At 55.3% G+C, this 14,240-nt stretch overlaps 2 protein-coding genes across 3 annotated transcripts; both read left to right on the forward strand.

The window, feature by feature from the left end:
* ATG101 (autophagy related 101) lies at positions 1 to 8,031 on the forward strand. 2 transcript variants are annotated; one of them, XM_047786676.1, is made up of 4 exons: positions 1 to 124; positions 380 to 507; positions 3,159 to 3,520; positions 7,191 to 8,031. In XM_047786676.1, the coding sequence occupies exons 3-4, from the start codon at positions 3,269 to 3,271 to the stop codon at positions 7,593 to 7,595; spliced, it is 657 nt and encodes a 218-aa protein (XP_047642632.1). In that variant the 5' UTR covers positions 1 to 124; positions 380 to 507; positions 3,159 to 3,268; the 3' UTR covers positions 7,596 to 8,031. The 2 variants fall into 2 exon arrangements, with proteins under 2 accessions (XP_047642632.1, XP_047642631.1); XM_047786675.1 differs by having other exon boundaries at positions 3,191 to 3,520.
* A 380-nt stretch (positions 8,032 to 8,411) lies between these two features.
* Positions 8,412 to 13,758, forward strand: SMIM41 (small integral membrane protein 41). The gene is made up of 2 exons (XM_047786677.1): positions 8,412 to 10,312; positions 12,863 to 13,758. Exon 1 carries the CDS (start codon positions 9,902 to 9,904, stop codon positions 10,199 to 10,201), a length of 300 nt encoding a protein of 99 aa, XP_047642633.1. The 5' UTR covers positions 8,412 to 9,901; the 3' UTR covers positions 10,202 to 10,312; positions 12,863 to 13,758.
* Positions 13,759 to 14,240: the final 482 nt, after the last annotated feature.

The following is a 14,240-nucleotide window of genomic DNA, read 5'->3' on the forward strand; positions in this document are numbered from 1 at the left end:
CGGCCCGGCTTGCCGGGGCCCGGTCAGGTCTTCCGGCGCCGGCATCACCGCCTGCCGAGGGGATTTGGCGCCTGCCGCCCGGGCTTTTGCTTGGTCCGCGGGCCTCGGACGGGGATTCGGAGAGGTAGGGGACCCTTCCAGCTGTCTGCCCTCTTCTCCTGTGCGAGCGCGGTTGCACCTCGAACTCCCGGGCCTGGCCGGGCTGGGCGCGGGGCACCGCTTCCGAGACTTGGAGGAGTTCTCTCCTCCCGTGTCCCTGGACGGTAGAGGTTCGAGGGGAGTGGCGGTGGGACAGACGCGACTCGGGTGGGAAGTCTTTCTTGCCTTTGGCCGGGGCCTTTTGATGCGGAGACGAATAACTTTGTGTTTTTGCTTTCAGCTCATCTCTTGGCGGCTCTTCCCGCGCACGGGAATTGCGGCGTACCTGCGGAGGGCGTACCTGCGCGTGAGGAGGAGGAAGGGCAAGATCCAGCCTGAGTGACCCGCGCTCCGGCCTGTCCGCACAAGGTAAGGATGGCGTGGTCTGGGCTTAAGCCTGGCCCAGAGAAGGCATCAGTCGGCCTCTGCCCCTGTGCTCTGCAGACCGGGGAACTGGGGAGACCGGAGGGAAGAAGAGCTTCCCAGGCCCTGCCTTGGAGAAATCCTCTGCTCGCCGTGGTTGGGGGTTAAGGGATCAGACAAGCTCAGTACAGACCAAAGGTGGCTGAGAACTGACTCCCTGAAGGAGTGGAGTCTAAAATTGCACTGAGGTTGAAGGAAGAGTTTAGGTTTGGGGCAGAAACGAAGAGATGTATGGCCTGTTGGGAGGTTTGTGGGGGATACAAGAGGGGGAAATTGTGGAAGAAAGAGGAGCTGGACCAGAGCTGCGAGTCTTTAGCTGGGCAGCTGCTGGGTGGAGTTAAACTAGAGGGCCGAAACAGCAAGAGAGTCCTGCTCATCCTAAGCGTGTAGAAGAAACCAAACCAGCAACCATTTCCGGGTCAGGATGAATGGAGCAGTTCCTTTGTATTGGAACCATGTACTGAGATTCCAGTGATGAGTAGGATACAGTCCCTGACCTCAAGGAATTGTCTGCCTAGTTGGAGAGATGAGATGAATACCTGTGGAAAAATACCTGATAGCATAGGTAGCTGTGGGCTGGTTACCAAGGGAAAGACAGAGCCAGCTTGATCTCCGAGCAGTCCACGGACTGCTGCCCTGGGTTTTGGGGCAAAGAGACAAACAAGTATACTTTGAAGACAGCTTCCAGACTCGGAGGAGGTAAGATATGGTGTCGAGTTGGCGTGTTTATGGGGACTGGAGACTTAACGTGTGGAAGGGGTGAGAGGGTGATGAAAGAGTTGCCTCTGAATATCTGAAAGGCTCCTTTGTGGAAAGGGGGAGGGGGACTTACTCCGTGTGGCTCTTGATACCAAAATTGAGATGGTTTGAAGCACTGAGAGATGGATTCCTTCAATAGGAGGAATCACTGAGTAGAACTTTGAAAACACGGAATGGCCTTCTGGGAGAGGTAGTGAATTCCCTGTCAGGGGAGGTATGTAAGCCGAACCCTCTCCACTAAGAAATTTGACTGTTCTCTGTTCTTCTGGGTCGATAGTTCAGTCCTTGATGAAGTTCTGGTGCTCAGGTTTGTTCTTTCCTTCCCACTCCCTCTGCCAGTCCTGTCACCAGTCCTGTCCTGTCGCCTGGCATCATCTCTCAGCAATGACAATGTCATAATTATAGCAGCTAATACTTTCTGTTTCCTAATTGCCAGAAACTGCTTTAGGGGCTTTACCGATGCTCACGGATCCAGTCCTGGAGACAACCCTTATCAATAGAGTAGCTATTGATAATATCATCTCTCCCCCTTTAAAAAAATGTTTAGTGAAGTATTTACAAGGTTATGTCAACATGTCCCCTTTTTATAATAGACTGGGGAGACTGAGGCACCTAGGGGTTAGGCAGCTTGCTCAGGATCGCACAGTGAGCAGTTGGCACAGTGAGCAGTTGGCCGAGCTAGGGTCCTTTTGTTTTTCGCTTTTTCTTTTAGGGCCGCACCTGCGGCATATGGAAGTTCCAGGCTAGGGGTCGAATTGGAGCTACAGCTCCGGCCTATACCACAGCCACAGCAATTCGAGATCTGAGCCACATCTGCGACCTACACCACAGCTCACAGCAACGCCAGGTCCTTAACCCACTGAGTGAGGCCAGGGATTGAACCCACATCCTCATGGATCCTAGTTGGGTTTGTTACTGCTGAGCTGCAACGGGAACTCCCAGAGCTGGGGTTCTAACCTGCTGCTCTTTGCTGCTATTCTACTGTGTTTTACTTGTGTTTTATTTAATTCTCACAATGACCCAAACTTACAGGTAAGGAAATAGACTCCAAGAGATTGAGTGATTTGCTTTAGGTCACAGAGCAAGATTCAAACCCAGGACCATTGGACGTGAAAACCCTCACCTTCTGCATTTCACTCTCCCATATCCCACTGGGCTCTGTCTCTAACTGTCACTATGGTAACGGCCTCTAACTGGACTCCTTGCCCAGCCTTTCTGCCTTAAATTGGCAAGTTTTTACTTCGGAGTCTGGATAGCCCTGGAAACATGTGAGATTTGGTGTCTGTCTTTCCGCCAGGTTTTCGAGTCCAGTCTTCTTAGCTTTCACTGACTTCTCAGAGCTGCCTGTGACCCCAAAATAGTGACAAGCCATTCTCTGCCTGTCAGCCAGAGTTAATTTTCGGATGCACAGATTCAGTCTTGGACAGTGATGCACTGACTCTTCACTGCCCTAGGGACAGAGTCCAGATGCCTTTATCTGGTCATTCAAGGTCCCAGGAAATCAGAGTCCGGCCTTCCTTTTTTTCTTGCTCCCACCGGTAGTCTCAGCCCTACGGTAAGCTTGGTCTCCCTGCCTTTCCTCCATCCTGGCAGCTTCTCAAGTGCAGGGACGGACAGGTGTTGCACAGGGAGCATTTGCTGGAAACGGCACTGAGTACCGTCCTGGAATTCAAGCCTTGGCCGGTGTGTGGACAAGTCCTTTTGATGCTCTCCCCCTCGCTGCTCCCGGGAGACTAAGGTTGTCTGCCAGCGGCTGCTGCCCCAAAGCAGAGGACTGTGGCGGCAGGGGCTGGGCCGGGCCTGGGAGGGGACCAGGTGACACTAGGGTCATTCAGAAGGTGTCGGCATTCTGCCCTGGCTCCTCTTGCAGGGTAGCCCCCCTGGGAGGGGGTGAAGCTCCCCTTCTGTATTTGTGTTCCCGGCCCCAGCGTGGGCCACTGGCTACAAGATGAACTGTCGCTCGGAGGTGCTGGAGGTGTCCGTGGAGGGGCGGCAAGTGGAGGAGGCCATGCTGGCTGTGCTGCACACGGTGCTCCTGCACCGCAGCACAGGCAAGTTCCACTATAAGAAGGAGGGCACCTACTCCATCGGCACTGTGGGCACCCAGGATGTCGACTGCGACTTCATCGACTTCACCTACGTGCGCGTCTCCTCCGAGGAGCTGGACCGCGCTCTGCGCAAGGTGGTCGGAGAGTTCAGGGTAAGCGGGGGAGCAGTGGGCTGCAGGGGGCCCCCCTGAGCGCCCCTCCTCCTGCTCACCTACCCTTCCTGGGTGTGCGTGTTAGGTTCAAAGGAATAGGCGAGTTCAGAGCTCCTGTGGGTGAGGAGGATTTGGGCTTGGGGGAGGTGAGGGAGCCTCGTAAAAACACAAGAAAGGAGCTGTCGTGGCTCAGTGGTAACGACTTGTATCCATGAGGACGTGGGTTCGATCCCTGGCCTTGCTCAGTGGGTTAAGAATCCGGCGTTGCCATGAGCTGTGTATGTCACAGATGCTGCTTGGATCCTGCGTTGCTGTGGCTGTGGTGCAGGCTGGCAGCTGTGGCTCCGACTTGACCCCTATCCTGGGGACCTCCATGTGCCGCAGGTGCAGCCCTAAAAAGATAAAAAACAAAACAAAACACACAAACACAAGGAGGGAGAGCAGGATGCCCTGGCAGCCTTGGCGGTCAGGGCCCCTGGGGTGAGCATCGTCCTACCCTGCCCCGTGCGCTTGACCTTCTCTCTCTCTCCTGACACCTTCTCTCCGCCTCTCCTTCCAGTTTTGGACCCTTCCCACACGCAGCGCCCTGGGAGGCAGGGCGGCTGGGCTCAGGGAGTTGCCATCCAAGTGGAGCGTCCCTTGGGGAGTGTGGCACGTGTTTGTGTGCGCCTGTGAGGGCGAGGAGAAGGGTGGAAGGGACACACCAGGCTGCTAATGTTGGTTGCCTCAGGAGGGAGGAGTGGGAGTGTGAGTTTTAATTTTGGTTTCATTCAGTGTTGCAGTGTTTCACTCTCTTTATTTATTTATTTTTATTTATTTTATTTATTTTATTTTATTTCCATTAGAGCTGGTTTACAGTGTTTTGTCAGTTTTCTACTGCACAGCAAGGTGACCCAGTCGCACATACATGTACACCTCCTTTTTTCTCATATTATCATGTTCCATCATAAGTGACTAGATGTAGTTCCCAGTGCTGTACAGCAGGATTTCATTGCTCATCTATTCCAGAGGCAATAGTTTGCATCTATTAATCTCAAATTCGTAGTCCATCCCACTTCCTCCCCCTCCCCCTCAGCAACCCCAAGTCTATTCTCCATGTCCATGATTTTCTTTTCTGTGGAAAGGTTCATTTGTGCCATATTTTAATTCCAGATATAAGTGATATCGTATGGTATTTGTCTCTCTCTTTCTGACTAACTTCACTTAGTATGAGAGTCTCTAGTTCTACCCATGTTGCTGCAAATGGCATTATTTTGTTCTTTTTTTATGGCTGAGTAGTATTCCATTGTGTATATGTACCCCTGCTTCCTAATTCATTCCTCTGTCATGGACATCTAGGTTGTTTCCATGTCTTGGCCATTGTGAATAGTGCTGCATCACTCTTTCAATGAGCGCATATTTTCAAATTTTAAAGAAACAAAGGGAATTTCTTTGAAGGTACCCTCTCTGGGGTTGGAGGCAGAGGGTGTCTATCTGACTTCCATTCCATAGACGTATAGAGACACCCTGCCCTGTGCCGGGTATGGTGTGATCTCTGCAGGGTGTGGACCCTCTCCAGGCCACAGTGGGCACGTCTGTCCCCCAGCCCCTCAGTCCCTCCAAGCTCAGAAAGGACACATTCATAAGAGTTTCCCAGTCCCCCTTCAAGGGAGGCAGTGGTACTCAGCCCTCTGTCCTCCCGATGCCTGTGAGCATGTGGAGCATAGTAGTTGAGCCAAGCTCCCCCACCTAGCAGGTGTGTGACTTTGGGCAAGTGACTCACCTCCTCCCAGCCCTCGGTTTCACTGTGTATAAAATTGGAATGCTGGAGTTCCCGTCATGGCTCAGTGGTTAACGAATCCGACTAGGAACCATGAGGTTGCAGGTTCGATCCCTGGCCTCGCTCAGTGGGTTGAGGATCTGGCGTTGCCGTGAACTGTGGTGTAGCTTGCAGACGCTGCTTGGATCCTGCATTGCTGTGGCTGTGGTGTAGGCTGGCAGCTGTAGCTGCAGTTCGACCTCTAGTCTGGGAACCTCCATATGCCACAGGTGCGGCCCTAAAAAAAACAAAAAAAACCCCCCAAGAACCCAAAAAAACAATTGAAATGATAATCATACCCACCTCATAGGGTATTTGCACCGTGAGGATTCAATGAGTCACGTATGTCAAGTACTTCGACAGCTGGTGCAGAGGAGCATTATAAAGTGGTAGCCATTCTTACTGAGCTTGGTTTGGCCGGGAAGGAGAGATTTAATCCCTGGGGGGGCAGATTAGGACTTGAGGGAGGCGTCCTTAGCCTCTGAGTTGGCCGTGACTCACACGGAAAGGTGCTTTAGGGTCTCGACTGCACTGGAGGAGGAGCATGGGGCCAGCATGCCCCATGGGGGGATAGGCGGAATTGCTGGACCACGTGGCCCCATTTGCTTCTCAGAGGAGAGAGGGAGAAGCAGCCAGGTCTCGTCTGTCCTTCCCCTCCCATCCCCCTTCTGTCCCTTGGCTTCTTTCTATTCAAGGATCACTGGGCTTTTCTTTAGAGACTGTGAGTTTAGCTTGTCATCAAGTGACTGAAGTAGGATTGGGCTTAACTGGCCGTGGAGAAGGCAGATAGCGCTTGCCTGGAGAGGAGATACTGTTGAGAAGGTGGTTTTGGAGAATGTTTTGAAGCGTGAGAGCCAAAGGGGTGGGGTTGTGGAAGGAGAAGGAAGGCCCTTCCGGTGAAGGTAAAAAGCAAGGGTTTTGAAATCAGACCATCTGGATTCAGACCTGGTGCCGTCATCTACTAGCCTGTGACTTTAGCAAGACAGCTTGCCAACGACTCTGAGCCTCCCTCTGCCTCAGTTAAAATGCAGGTGATGTACCTGCCGCGCAGAGTTGCTGAGAGGACGGAGCAAGATCGTGTGTGTACAGTGCCTGGCCCAGAACAGTGCTTGAAAAGGTCCCTTCTGAGCAAAGCTGGAGGAGTTGGGCCAGCAGACAGATTTTGTCAGTTTGCTTGAACCACTCAATTTTATGCTGACACTTTGCTCTCACTTCACACAAATCCTTTGCTCTCTGATCTCATTCCTTGCCCTCCCGAAGGACCAGTGAAGCTAGGAAAACAATTCCTTGGGGCATCAGAAGCAGGCTTTCACAGGGTGAGAAGCCCTCAGAGGCCTTGGCCTGCTCACTTTTTTTTTTTTTTAATGGCCACACCCACAGTATATGGGGGTTCCCAGGCCAGGGATTGAATGGAGCCACAGTTTTGGCAGTGCCAGATTCTTTAACCCACCGCGCGGGCCGAGGATCAAACCCTCAGCAGCCTGAGCCGCTGCAGTTGGATTCTTTTTTTTTTTTTTTTTTTAATTAATTTATTTTTTTTTGTCGTTGTTGTTGTTGCTATTTCTTGGGCCGCACCCACGGCATATGGAGGTTCCCAGGCCAGGGGTCAAATCGGAGCTGTAGCCACTGGCCTACGCCAGAGCCACAGCAACGCGGGATCCGAGCCACGTCTGCAACCTACACCACAGCTCATGGCAATGCCAGATCGTTAACCCACAGAGCAAGGGCAGGGATCGAACCCGCAACCTCATGGTTCCTAGTCGGATTCGTGAACCACTGCGCCACAACGGGAACTCCTGCAGTTGGATTCTTAACCCACCGTGCCACAGTGGGAGCTCCTAGGCCTGCTCACTCTTGCTCCTCCTTCCCCAGGATGCTCTGCGCAACTCCGGGGGCGATGGGCTGGGGCAGATGTCCCTGGAGTTTTATCAGAAGAAGAAGTCTCGCTGGCCGTTCTCAGATGAGTGCATCCCCTGGGAAGTGTGGACAGTCAAGGTGCATGTGGTGGCCCTGGCTACGGAGCAGGAGCGGCAGATCTGCCGGGAGAAGGTGGGCGAGAAGCTCTGCGAGAAGATCATCAACATCGTGGAGGTGATGAACCGGCACGAGTACCTGCCCAAGATGCCCACGCAGTCCGAGGTGGACAATGTGTTCGACACGGGCCTGCGGGACGTGCAGCCCTACCTCTACAAGATCTCCTTCCAGATCACCGATGCCCTGGGCTCCTCGGTCACCACCACCATGCGCAGGCTCATCAAAGACACCCTGGCCCTCTAGGCCTTGCCCGGGGCCTTGGGTGCTCCTCGATGGCTTGTGGACTTAGGCTTCCGGGGATGGTTCTCTTAGGCCCTTGGGGCCCTGGAACCTGCTCTGGGTCCTTGACGCGACTTGGAAGGTTGGCCCCTGGCTTCCTTGTTTGTGGTTGCCAGACTCTGGTCATCCTCTTAACCTTCACCGGCGGTCAAGTCCGGCCTGCACTGTCTCTCCACACCCCTGGTGGGGGCCCCTTTCCTTCACTGTACAGAGGAGCCATCACTAGGATGGTGAATAAAGGTGAGAATGTGAGTTTGGCTGGAGCCATCTCTGCCTGGGCTGGTGTCGCCCTGAAACGTGAACACCTTCTGGCAGACCTGTGACGACACAGGTGTGTGTTGAGGCCATTGTTCCACAATGCCGGGGTGGGAGGATGGGATTAAAGGTAGATTAAAGCTGACGGGTTTTGTACTTTGTTGGACATTCTCATAAGCAGTTGTGACCATGGTCAGGCCCGTGAATGAGCACGCAGATCAGGATCTGCTGCCTTTGGATATGACCGCGCTATTTCGCCTCCCTCCCCAAGGAAGCTGTGACGTCCCCGCAGTTTATACTATCTGGTTTTGCCTCGGACAGCGCCACAGCATCTCTCCTCTGTCTCATAGACACACACAGCCCCTTCCTGCACTAGAAAGCTCAGGGTTAGGACGTGATAACTCATGTGAATTTCTAGGCAAGTGTGCTCAAAATCAGTGAACCCCAGTGTGTGCTTTTCATTGTTTGATTCTTCCACGTTTTCTTTCTTTTTGCTTTTTTGGCTGTGCCCGCCACATACCAAAATTCCCAGGCTAGGGATTGAACCTGCCCCACAACAGTGGCCCCTGCCATTGCAGTGACAACACCAGTGCCTTAACCTGCTGGGCCACAAGACACCTCCTGTTCTTGCATATTTTGCAACGTTTTGGGTTACATCGGGGCCAGTTCTAACCAGACTGGTGTGGAACCCTGGGCGCTAAGGGAAAAATAGGCTGGGGGTCTTGTCCATGGTCCTGGAGCCGGTAGGTCCTAGGATGGTCAGGAAGCGTTTGAATGTTTTTCTCCTTCCAGGCTGCTTTTGGCCATGTGCTGTTTCATGAGGGCTTTTGTGATGTCCTGCCCTTGACCTGTGGGGCATTGGGAGGAGGTTGGAGAACTCAGGTACTCTTCAGGGGCTTGGAGATGGGGAAGGTCCATTCTCAGCAAGTCCTTGATGTGTGTGTGAGCCTACCTGGCCTGCTGCAGTCTGGGGGCCTTTTCTTCCTAGAGCCCATCGGCTCATCCCTTCTGACATGTTTTGAGTGACTTTGTTTTGAACAGAGCTCAGGGTTGCTAAAGAAATTTTCCGGAGACCTAGGTGGGAGGGTCTTTCTCCCATCCCAGCCTCCCTGGACTTTCTACTTTTCTGCAGCCAGACTCTGCTCCTGGCTTGGCTGTGGGACACCCAGTTAGCAGCAAGCTCCCCTTAGTGGACAGTTCAGAAACATCTCCATCCCTTTTGGCAACTGTAATTTCCCACAGGTAGGGCACTGGTTTACTCAAGATCAGGACAGGGGCCCCGAAGACTCAAATCTGCGCCTTCCCCTTGGTCTGTAACTCTCCTTGACCTCCGGGGTCTGAGTAAAGGAACGGGGGACAGGCTTTGAAGTCCCCTTGCCCTCCATCTTGCTGCCTTGGGACCAAGGAGCACTGGCTTGCTTGTCCAACCCCAGGAGGCTCCCAAGAGGGATGATGGATGAGGAAGGCTATGCATCACTAAGGTTTTGGAGGCTACTTATTTGTCTCCTGTCCAAGTGGCCCCCTGGGCCCCCTAGGCCACCTAGCAGTATTGACCTTTGGCCGGGGGACAGAAAGTCCGGGAGTGGGGATGGCCCTTGCTTGCTCTGTGACCCACTTAATGGGGGCAGTACCCTAGCCAGCACCTGGGCTGCCTCCTGGAAGGTCTTCTCAGAGTTCTGAGGGGGGCTAACCCCTGACCTTCCTTGTCAAGTGGGAGGGAGAGCCCTGGGGACGGGACTCCTGGGTTTGGCTGGTTGGGTTCCTGGGCCGGATTTGCGTGTGTGGGCCATTGGACCGTTGGACAGAGACAAGTACACCCGCCCTGGGATTCGCCCATAGCTGTACCCCGGCCCTAGCCCTTTGTCTAGGAAGGGCCCGAGCTCTCTGCGCAAGGGGCGGGGGCGCAGGGCGCCTGGGATCCGCCCCCCTCCCCGACTCAGCCACCGCCCACCCGCTGGCCTGGGCTTCGGCACATCTGGTGATCCCAAGCACATCTGGGCAGCCGGCGCCAAAGCATGAACGGCTCGCAGACGGGCGTCACAGCCCGAGCCGCCTGGCTGAGCTCCTGCTGCAACCAGTCGGGGGTGCCGCCGCCGCCGGCGCCGCCGGAACCCCCCGAGGGGCCGCGCGCCGTGCAGGCGGCGGTGCTGGGCGTGCTGTCCCTGCTCGTGCTCTGCGGGATCCTGTTCCTGGGCGCCGGCCTCTTGCTCCGCGCCCGGGGCCTGATAGCGCTGCTGGCCCGAGAGCTGCGCGCGTCCCGGGAGACCGAGCCCGGTGGCGCCAGCGGAGGCGACGACGACGAGGACGACTCCTAGGCGCCCGGCTGCGTTCGGGGGTCGCCTCCTCCGAGCTGCCCGCAGCCTCCGCGCTCGATGTTAAGGGAGCGGCCCCCGACGCCCTTCTGAGATGCGGGCGCGCACGCACAGGTGAGAATCTTCACAGGTGAACGCCTCAGCGCTGCGGGTCTGGGGGCGCAGGGGGCAGCAAGGTCCGCATTGACCGGACTCTGGGCGCAGCCACAGACCCAGCTTTTCAGCGACTCCCTGTGGAAGCCCCCGGGGTGGGGGCCTGCGGCTACCCCAGGTGTGCGGGATCTGAGGGAAGAGGCCGCCCTTGCCTCCCTCTCCCCGTCGTCTCTCCTGCGTCTGTGGCGCCCCCACCCGTGGTCTTTTTCCAGGTCACTGTAACTGTGGGAGAGGGGGAGGCAGGGCGGATCAAAGAGGAGAGAGTTTGGAGGAGCCACAGGGTGCCGTGAGTCCTTTTTCCTTCCACCCACGCCACCCTGCTTGGCTCCAGCCTCACCCACCTAGCCAAGGTCCATCTTGGTATCAACCACTGCCCTTCCCACCGGGAGGCTGAGAGCCGCGGCCAGAGAAACTCAGGACAACCCAGGCCCCTGGCTTCTGCTTCCTCCCCTCCTCTCCTTCCCGGGAGCAGGCTTTGAGCGGCATTCCTCACCGTGGCCACCGTCTTGACAGCAGGTGCGGGAGTGTGGCTCGGGTTTTAGGACAGAACCTGGATGACCCTGGGGGATGGGGAGGGGACCTCCTCCCCCAGCTCCCAATCAGGTCGGAGGCACACATGTGGCCCAGGGCAAGGAGCTTTGGGATGTGTGGGGGGGGCGTAGGTGACAAAGTTCCTAACAGCCGGAGGGCCTCAGGAGCACGATGCTCTGGGAAGCTGGGACTGAGGAGTCCCAGCTGCGGGGGCTCCATCTGACCCCTCCTGCCTCTGTCTCTCCAAAGACGGGAACCATCTGGAAAGAAGGGCCTGGGTGGCCTAAAGACAAGGTAATTCTAGGCCAAGGCTGCCGAAGGGGTTGGCGAAGGAAGCCTTTGTCTGTGCCTCCTCCTCTATTCAGCTTTGTCCCTGGGGGCTCCCAGGCGGTTTGTGTGGGCGGAGCTGCTGACTGGGGGTGCCCCTGACCCCTTTTGCTCCTCTCCCTCTGGAGTCCCTCCCCTGCCTGCCCTGGCAGAGGCAGGGTCCCAGCTTCCCCCGGGAAGGGAGTGAGTGCGAGCGTGTGAGCAGGGGCTGGGGAGGGGAAGGGGACAGAGTGGGCAGGGTGCAGCTAAGCAGCTGTGAAGCTGACGACGTGTGATCCTGCGCAGAGCAGCCCAGGATTTGGTGCTAATCCTGGGCAGCTGTGCCACGCTGGCCTTGCTGAGCTGTGGACTTCTCACCTCCCGCATGCTGCCCCCACCCCCTGGGAGAGAGGGCTGGCCAGGGCGGTGAGGGGGGCGTGCGTGCGTGCCTCTTTGGTGTGTCCTGGGGAAGGGTCACCCACCCCCTTGCCCAGTACATTTGGCTGCTTTTCTGTCCTTCCTCCCTTCTCTCTGTCCTTTGCTCTTTTCTCCTTCCCCGGCTGGGACGGAGTCTCCATGTCTACTGGGAACCCTTCATTTTACAAATGGGGAAACTCAGAAGAAAGTGACACGCGCAAGTGAATGACAGCTAGACCCTGGGACTCCTCATGGACTCCGCACTCAGGGAGGAGGGGCATAGCCCCTGAGTGGCAAGGACCCCTTGGGCTGCCCCTTTTGCTCTGTCCTCCCTTTCCCCCCATTTCTCACCACTCTTGGTGATGCGGTTGCAAAATATGGCTGCTCTTCCCAAAAGAATGAATCTTCACACACACACATTTGGAATATGGTTTCCAGGACTGGAACCCCAGCTCCTCCACCCTTATCCTGTCCCTATTTCCTAGTGGCCTTGGTAGACACCTTCTTGCTGCTGGGAATGGCCATCCAGAGGCCACAGCAACTCCCCAGCCAGCCAGGCTCAGCTTTCCTGGCCTGAACCTAAGGGTTGGGGGTCAGTTCAGAGGGTCCACTGGAATATACATCTTTGGGAAAAAATCCAAGTGGACAGAGCAGAGAGATTAGAGGTTGAGGTGTTGACCTGGATTGGCCTTTGGGTTCCAGTCTTGGTGGTGTTAGGAGTGTAGAGAGATTTGATAGTGGGAAGGGCTGTGCCCCCAGCGTCATGGTGTCTGCCACACCCAGGCAGGAGTGTGGGGTGGGGGACGGAAGAGGGGGTAGGCAAAGGCTTTCTTCAACTTCCTGCCTTTGCTGTCTCTTCAGCTCGGTGCTTGGAGAGCTGGTCCATGGCATGTGCTGGGGACCTCAGTGTTCCTGCAGGAAGATACTGAGATGTTTGCTATGGAACTCTGACCCTGGTCAAGGCTGTCAGACTTGAGTGGGGAGGAAAAGAATTTAGAAAATTGAGAAAAGGGCGCTGCTGTCACATCATCTCTCAGGCTCTGTCTGGGAGTGAGAGGTGGGGGGATGGCTTTGGGACTGAGTGCCATGGAGTGAGGCCAGGCATCTGGACCCCAGCAACTCCATTAAGCTGCATTGTCCTTGATGGGAAGGCTGGGAGCACAGACAGGTGGACAGCTTGCCTTAACCTTCCTCTAGCCCCGGAGTCTCACTCTGAACTCCCTTCCCAGCAAAGACAGGGGCGGCTATCTGTTACAGATTCCCGAGGCTCGCGTGTTCTGCCTCCCAGAGAGGTCTCCCTCCAGCCCACCGGCCGCACAGGAAACTCCTGCGACCTTCGATCCCTGCATGGTGCAGATGACAGCCTGGGAGAAACTTGGATTGTGCTGAGACCTCAGCCTGGGATCCTTGCACTCAGCTGCTGCCTCTGATTGGCTCCAACCATCCTCCTGAAGTGCTCATGGAGTGGGTCTGGGAGGTCAGCGCTCCGGGAATGAGTGGTCCCCAGGGCAACTGCTTTGTGTCCTGGGTACGGAAGAGGCCACACCCTCCAGGATGCTCAGTATAGTAGATGTTGACCAGGCCCCCTGTCTGCTGGACCTCTGAGGACACAAGCACAGCCCCTGTCCCCATCTATGGTGCAGGGTAGCTGCGGTCTGACAGACCAGTGACTTGTACCTGCTGAGGGCCGTGGGTACTGTCCCCCATTTGGAGGTCTTGGGTGCTCCAGCAATGCCCTGCCATTGCCCCATCACTTCCTGTGGCTTGTTATTAAATATGCTGGTAATGCTAGTTTGGGGTATACAGTCTATGTCTCCAGCTCTTGACTCTTGGGATTAGTGGTAACCCCGGGACCCACTCCAGTTTGGACTGTTTCTGGCAGATCCTGAAATAGCAACTCCGGCCGCGGCCCCTCTCCCCTGGTCTCTCCTCAGTGCTGGCTGTTCCCCTTCCACACCCAGATCCAAATCATTCCAAGGGTGGGTAGCGACTCTCACGCCGACACTCGACTGCCCCCCTGTGGCCAGTGTGCGCAAGAACATCTCTTCATTCCGCTGATGTATTAGCCTCTGAAACACATAGCCTGGTGGGGGAGCTTGTGCCTTGATAATGGATTTTGTAGTATGCGCACTAAATTCTATATTGTAAGCCTTCCTGAGCCTGTCTCTTCATCCGTAAAATGTCATGAGGCAACAATGTCATGAGGATGAAATATATTATGTGCTTGTCTATAGATAAAAGGCTTTCTACACTGTAATTATATGACATTATTTTTTTCTCTGAACCTGGCTGGCCATCCCCAGTGAAGAAAGGTAGAACCACCCACCCTTTTCCTGGGAACACTTCATTTATTCCTTTTTTTCCTTTTTTCTTTTCTTTTCTTTTTTTTTTTTGAGCTGTACCTGCCGTATATGGAAGTTCCCTGGCTAGGAGTCAAATGGGAGCTGCAGCTGCCTGCCACAGCCACAGCCACAGCACAGCAACACCAGATTGCAACCACATCTGCGACCTGCACTGCAGCTCGTGGCAACACTGGATCCTTAACCCACCGAGCAAGGCCAGAAATCGAACCTGCATCCTCATGGGTACTAGTTGGGTTTTTAACCCACTGAGCCACAGTGGGAATTCCCTCCAT

The sequence above is a fragment of the Phacochoerus africanus genome, chromosome 7 (genome assembly GCF_016906955.1).
Source record: "Phacochoerus africanus isolate WHEZ1 chromosome 7, ROS_Pafr_v1, whole genome shotgun sequence".
Lineage (NCBI taxonomy): Eukaryota > Metazoa > Chordata > Mammalia > Artiodactyla > Suidae > Phacochoerus > Phacochoerus africanus.

Bases quoted from the DNA above. Each gene is read 5' to 3' on its own strand.
- ATG101 (XM_047786676.1), top strand. From the start codon at position 3,269: ATGAACTGTCGCTCGGAGGTGCTGGAGGTGTCCGTGGAGGGGCGGCAA. The intron at 3,521-7,190 runs GTAAGCGGGGGA...CTCCTTCCCCAG, and splicing joins AGGTGGTCGGAGAGTTCAGG to GATGCTCTGCGCAACTCCGG.
- SMIM41 (XM_047786677.1), top strand. From the start codon at position 9,902: ATGAACGGCTCGCAGACGGGCGTCACAGCCCGAGCCGCCTGGCTGAGC.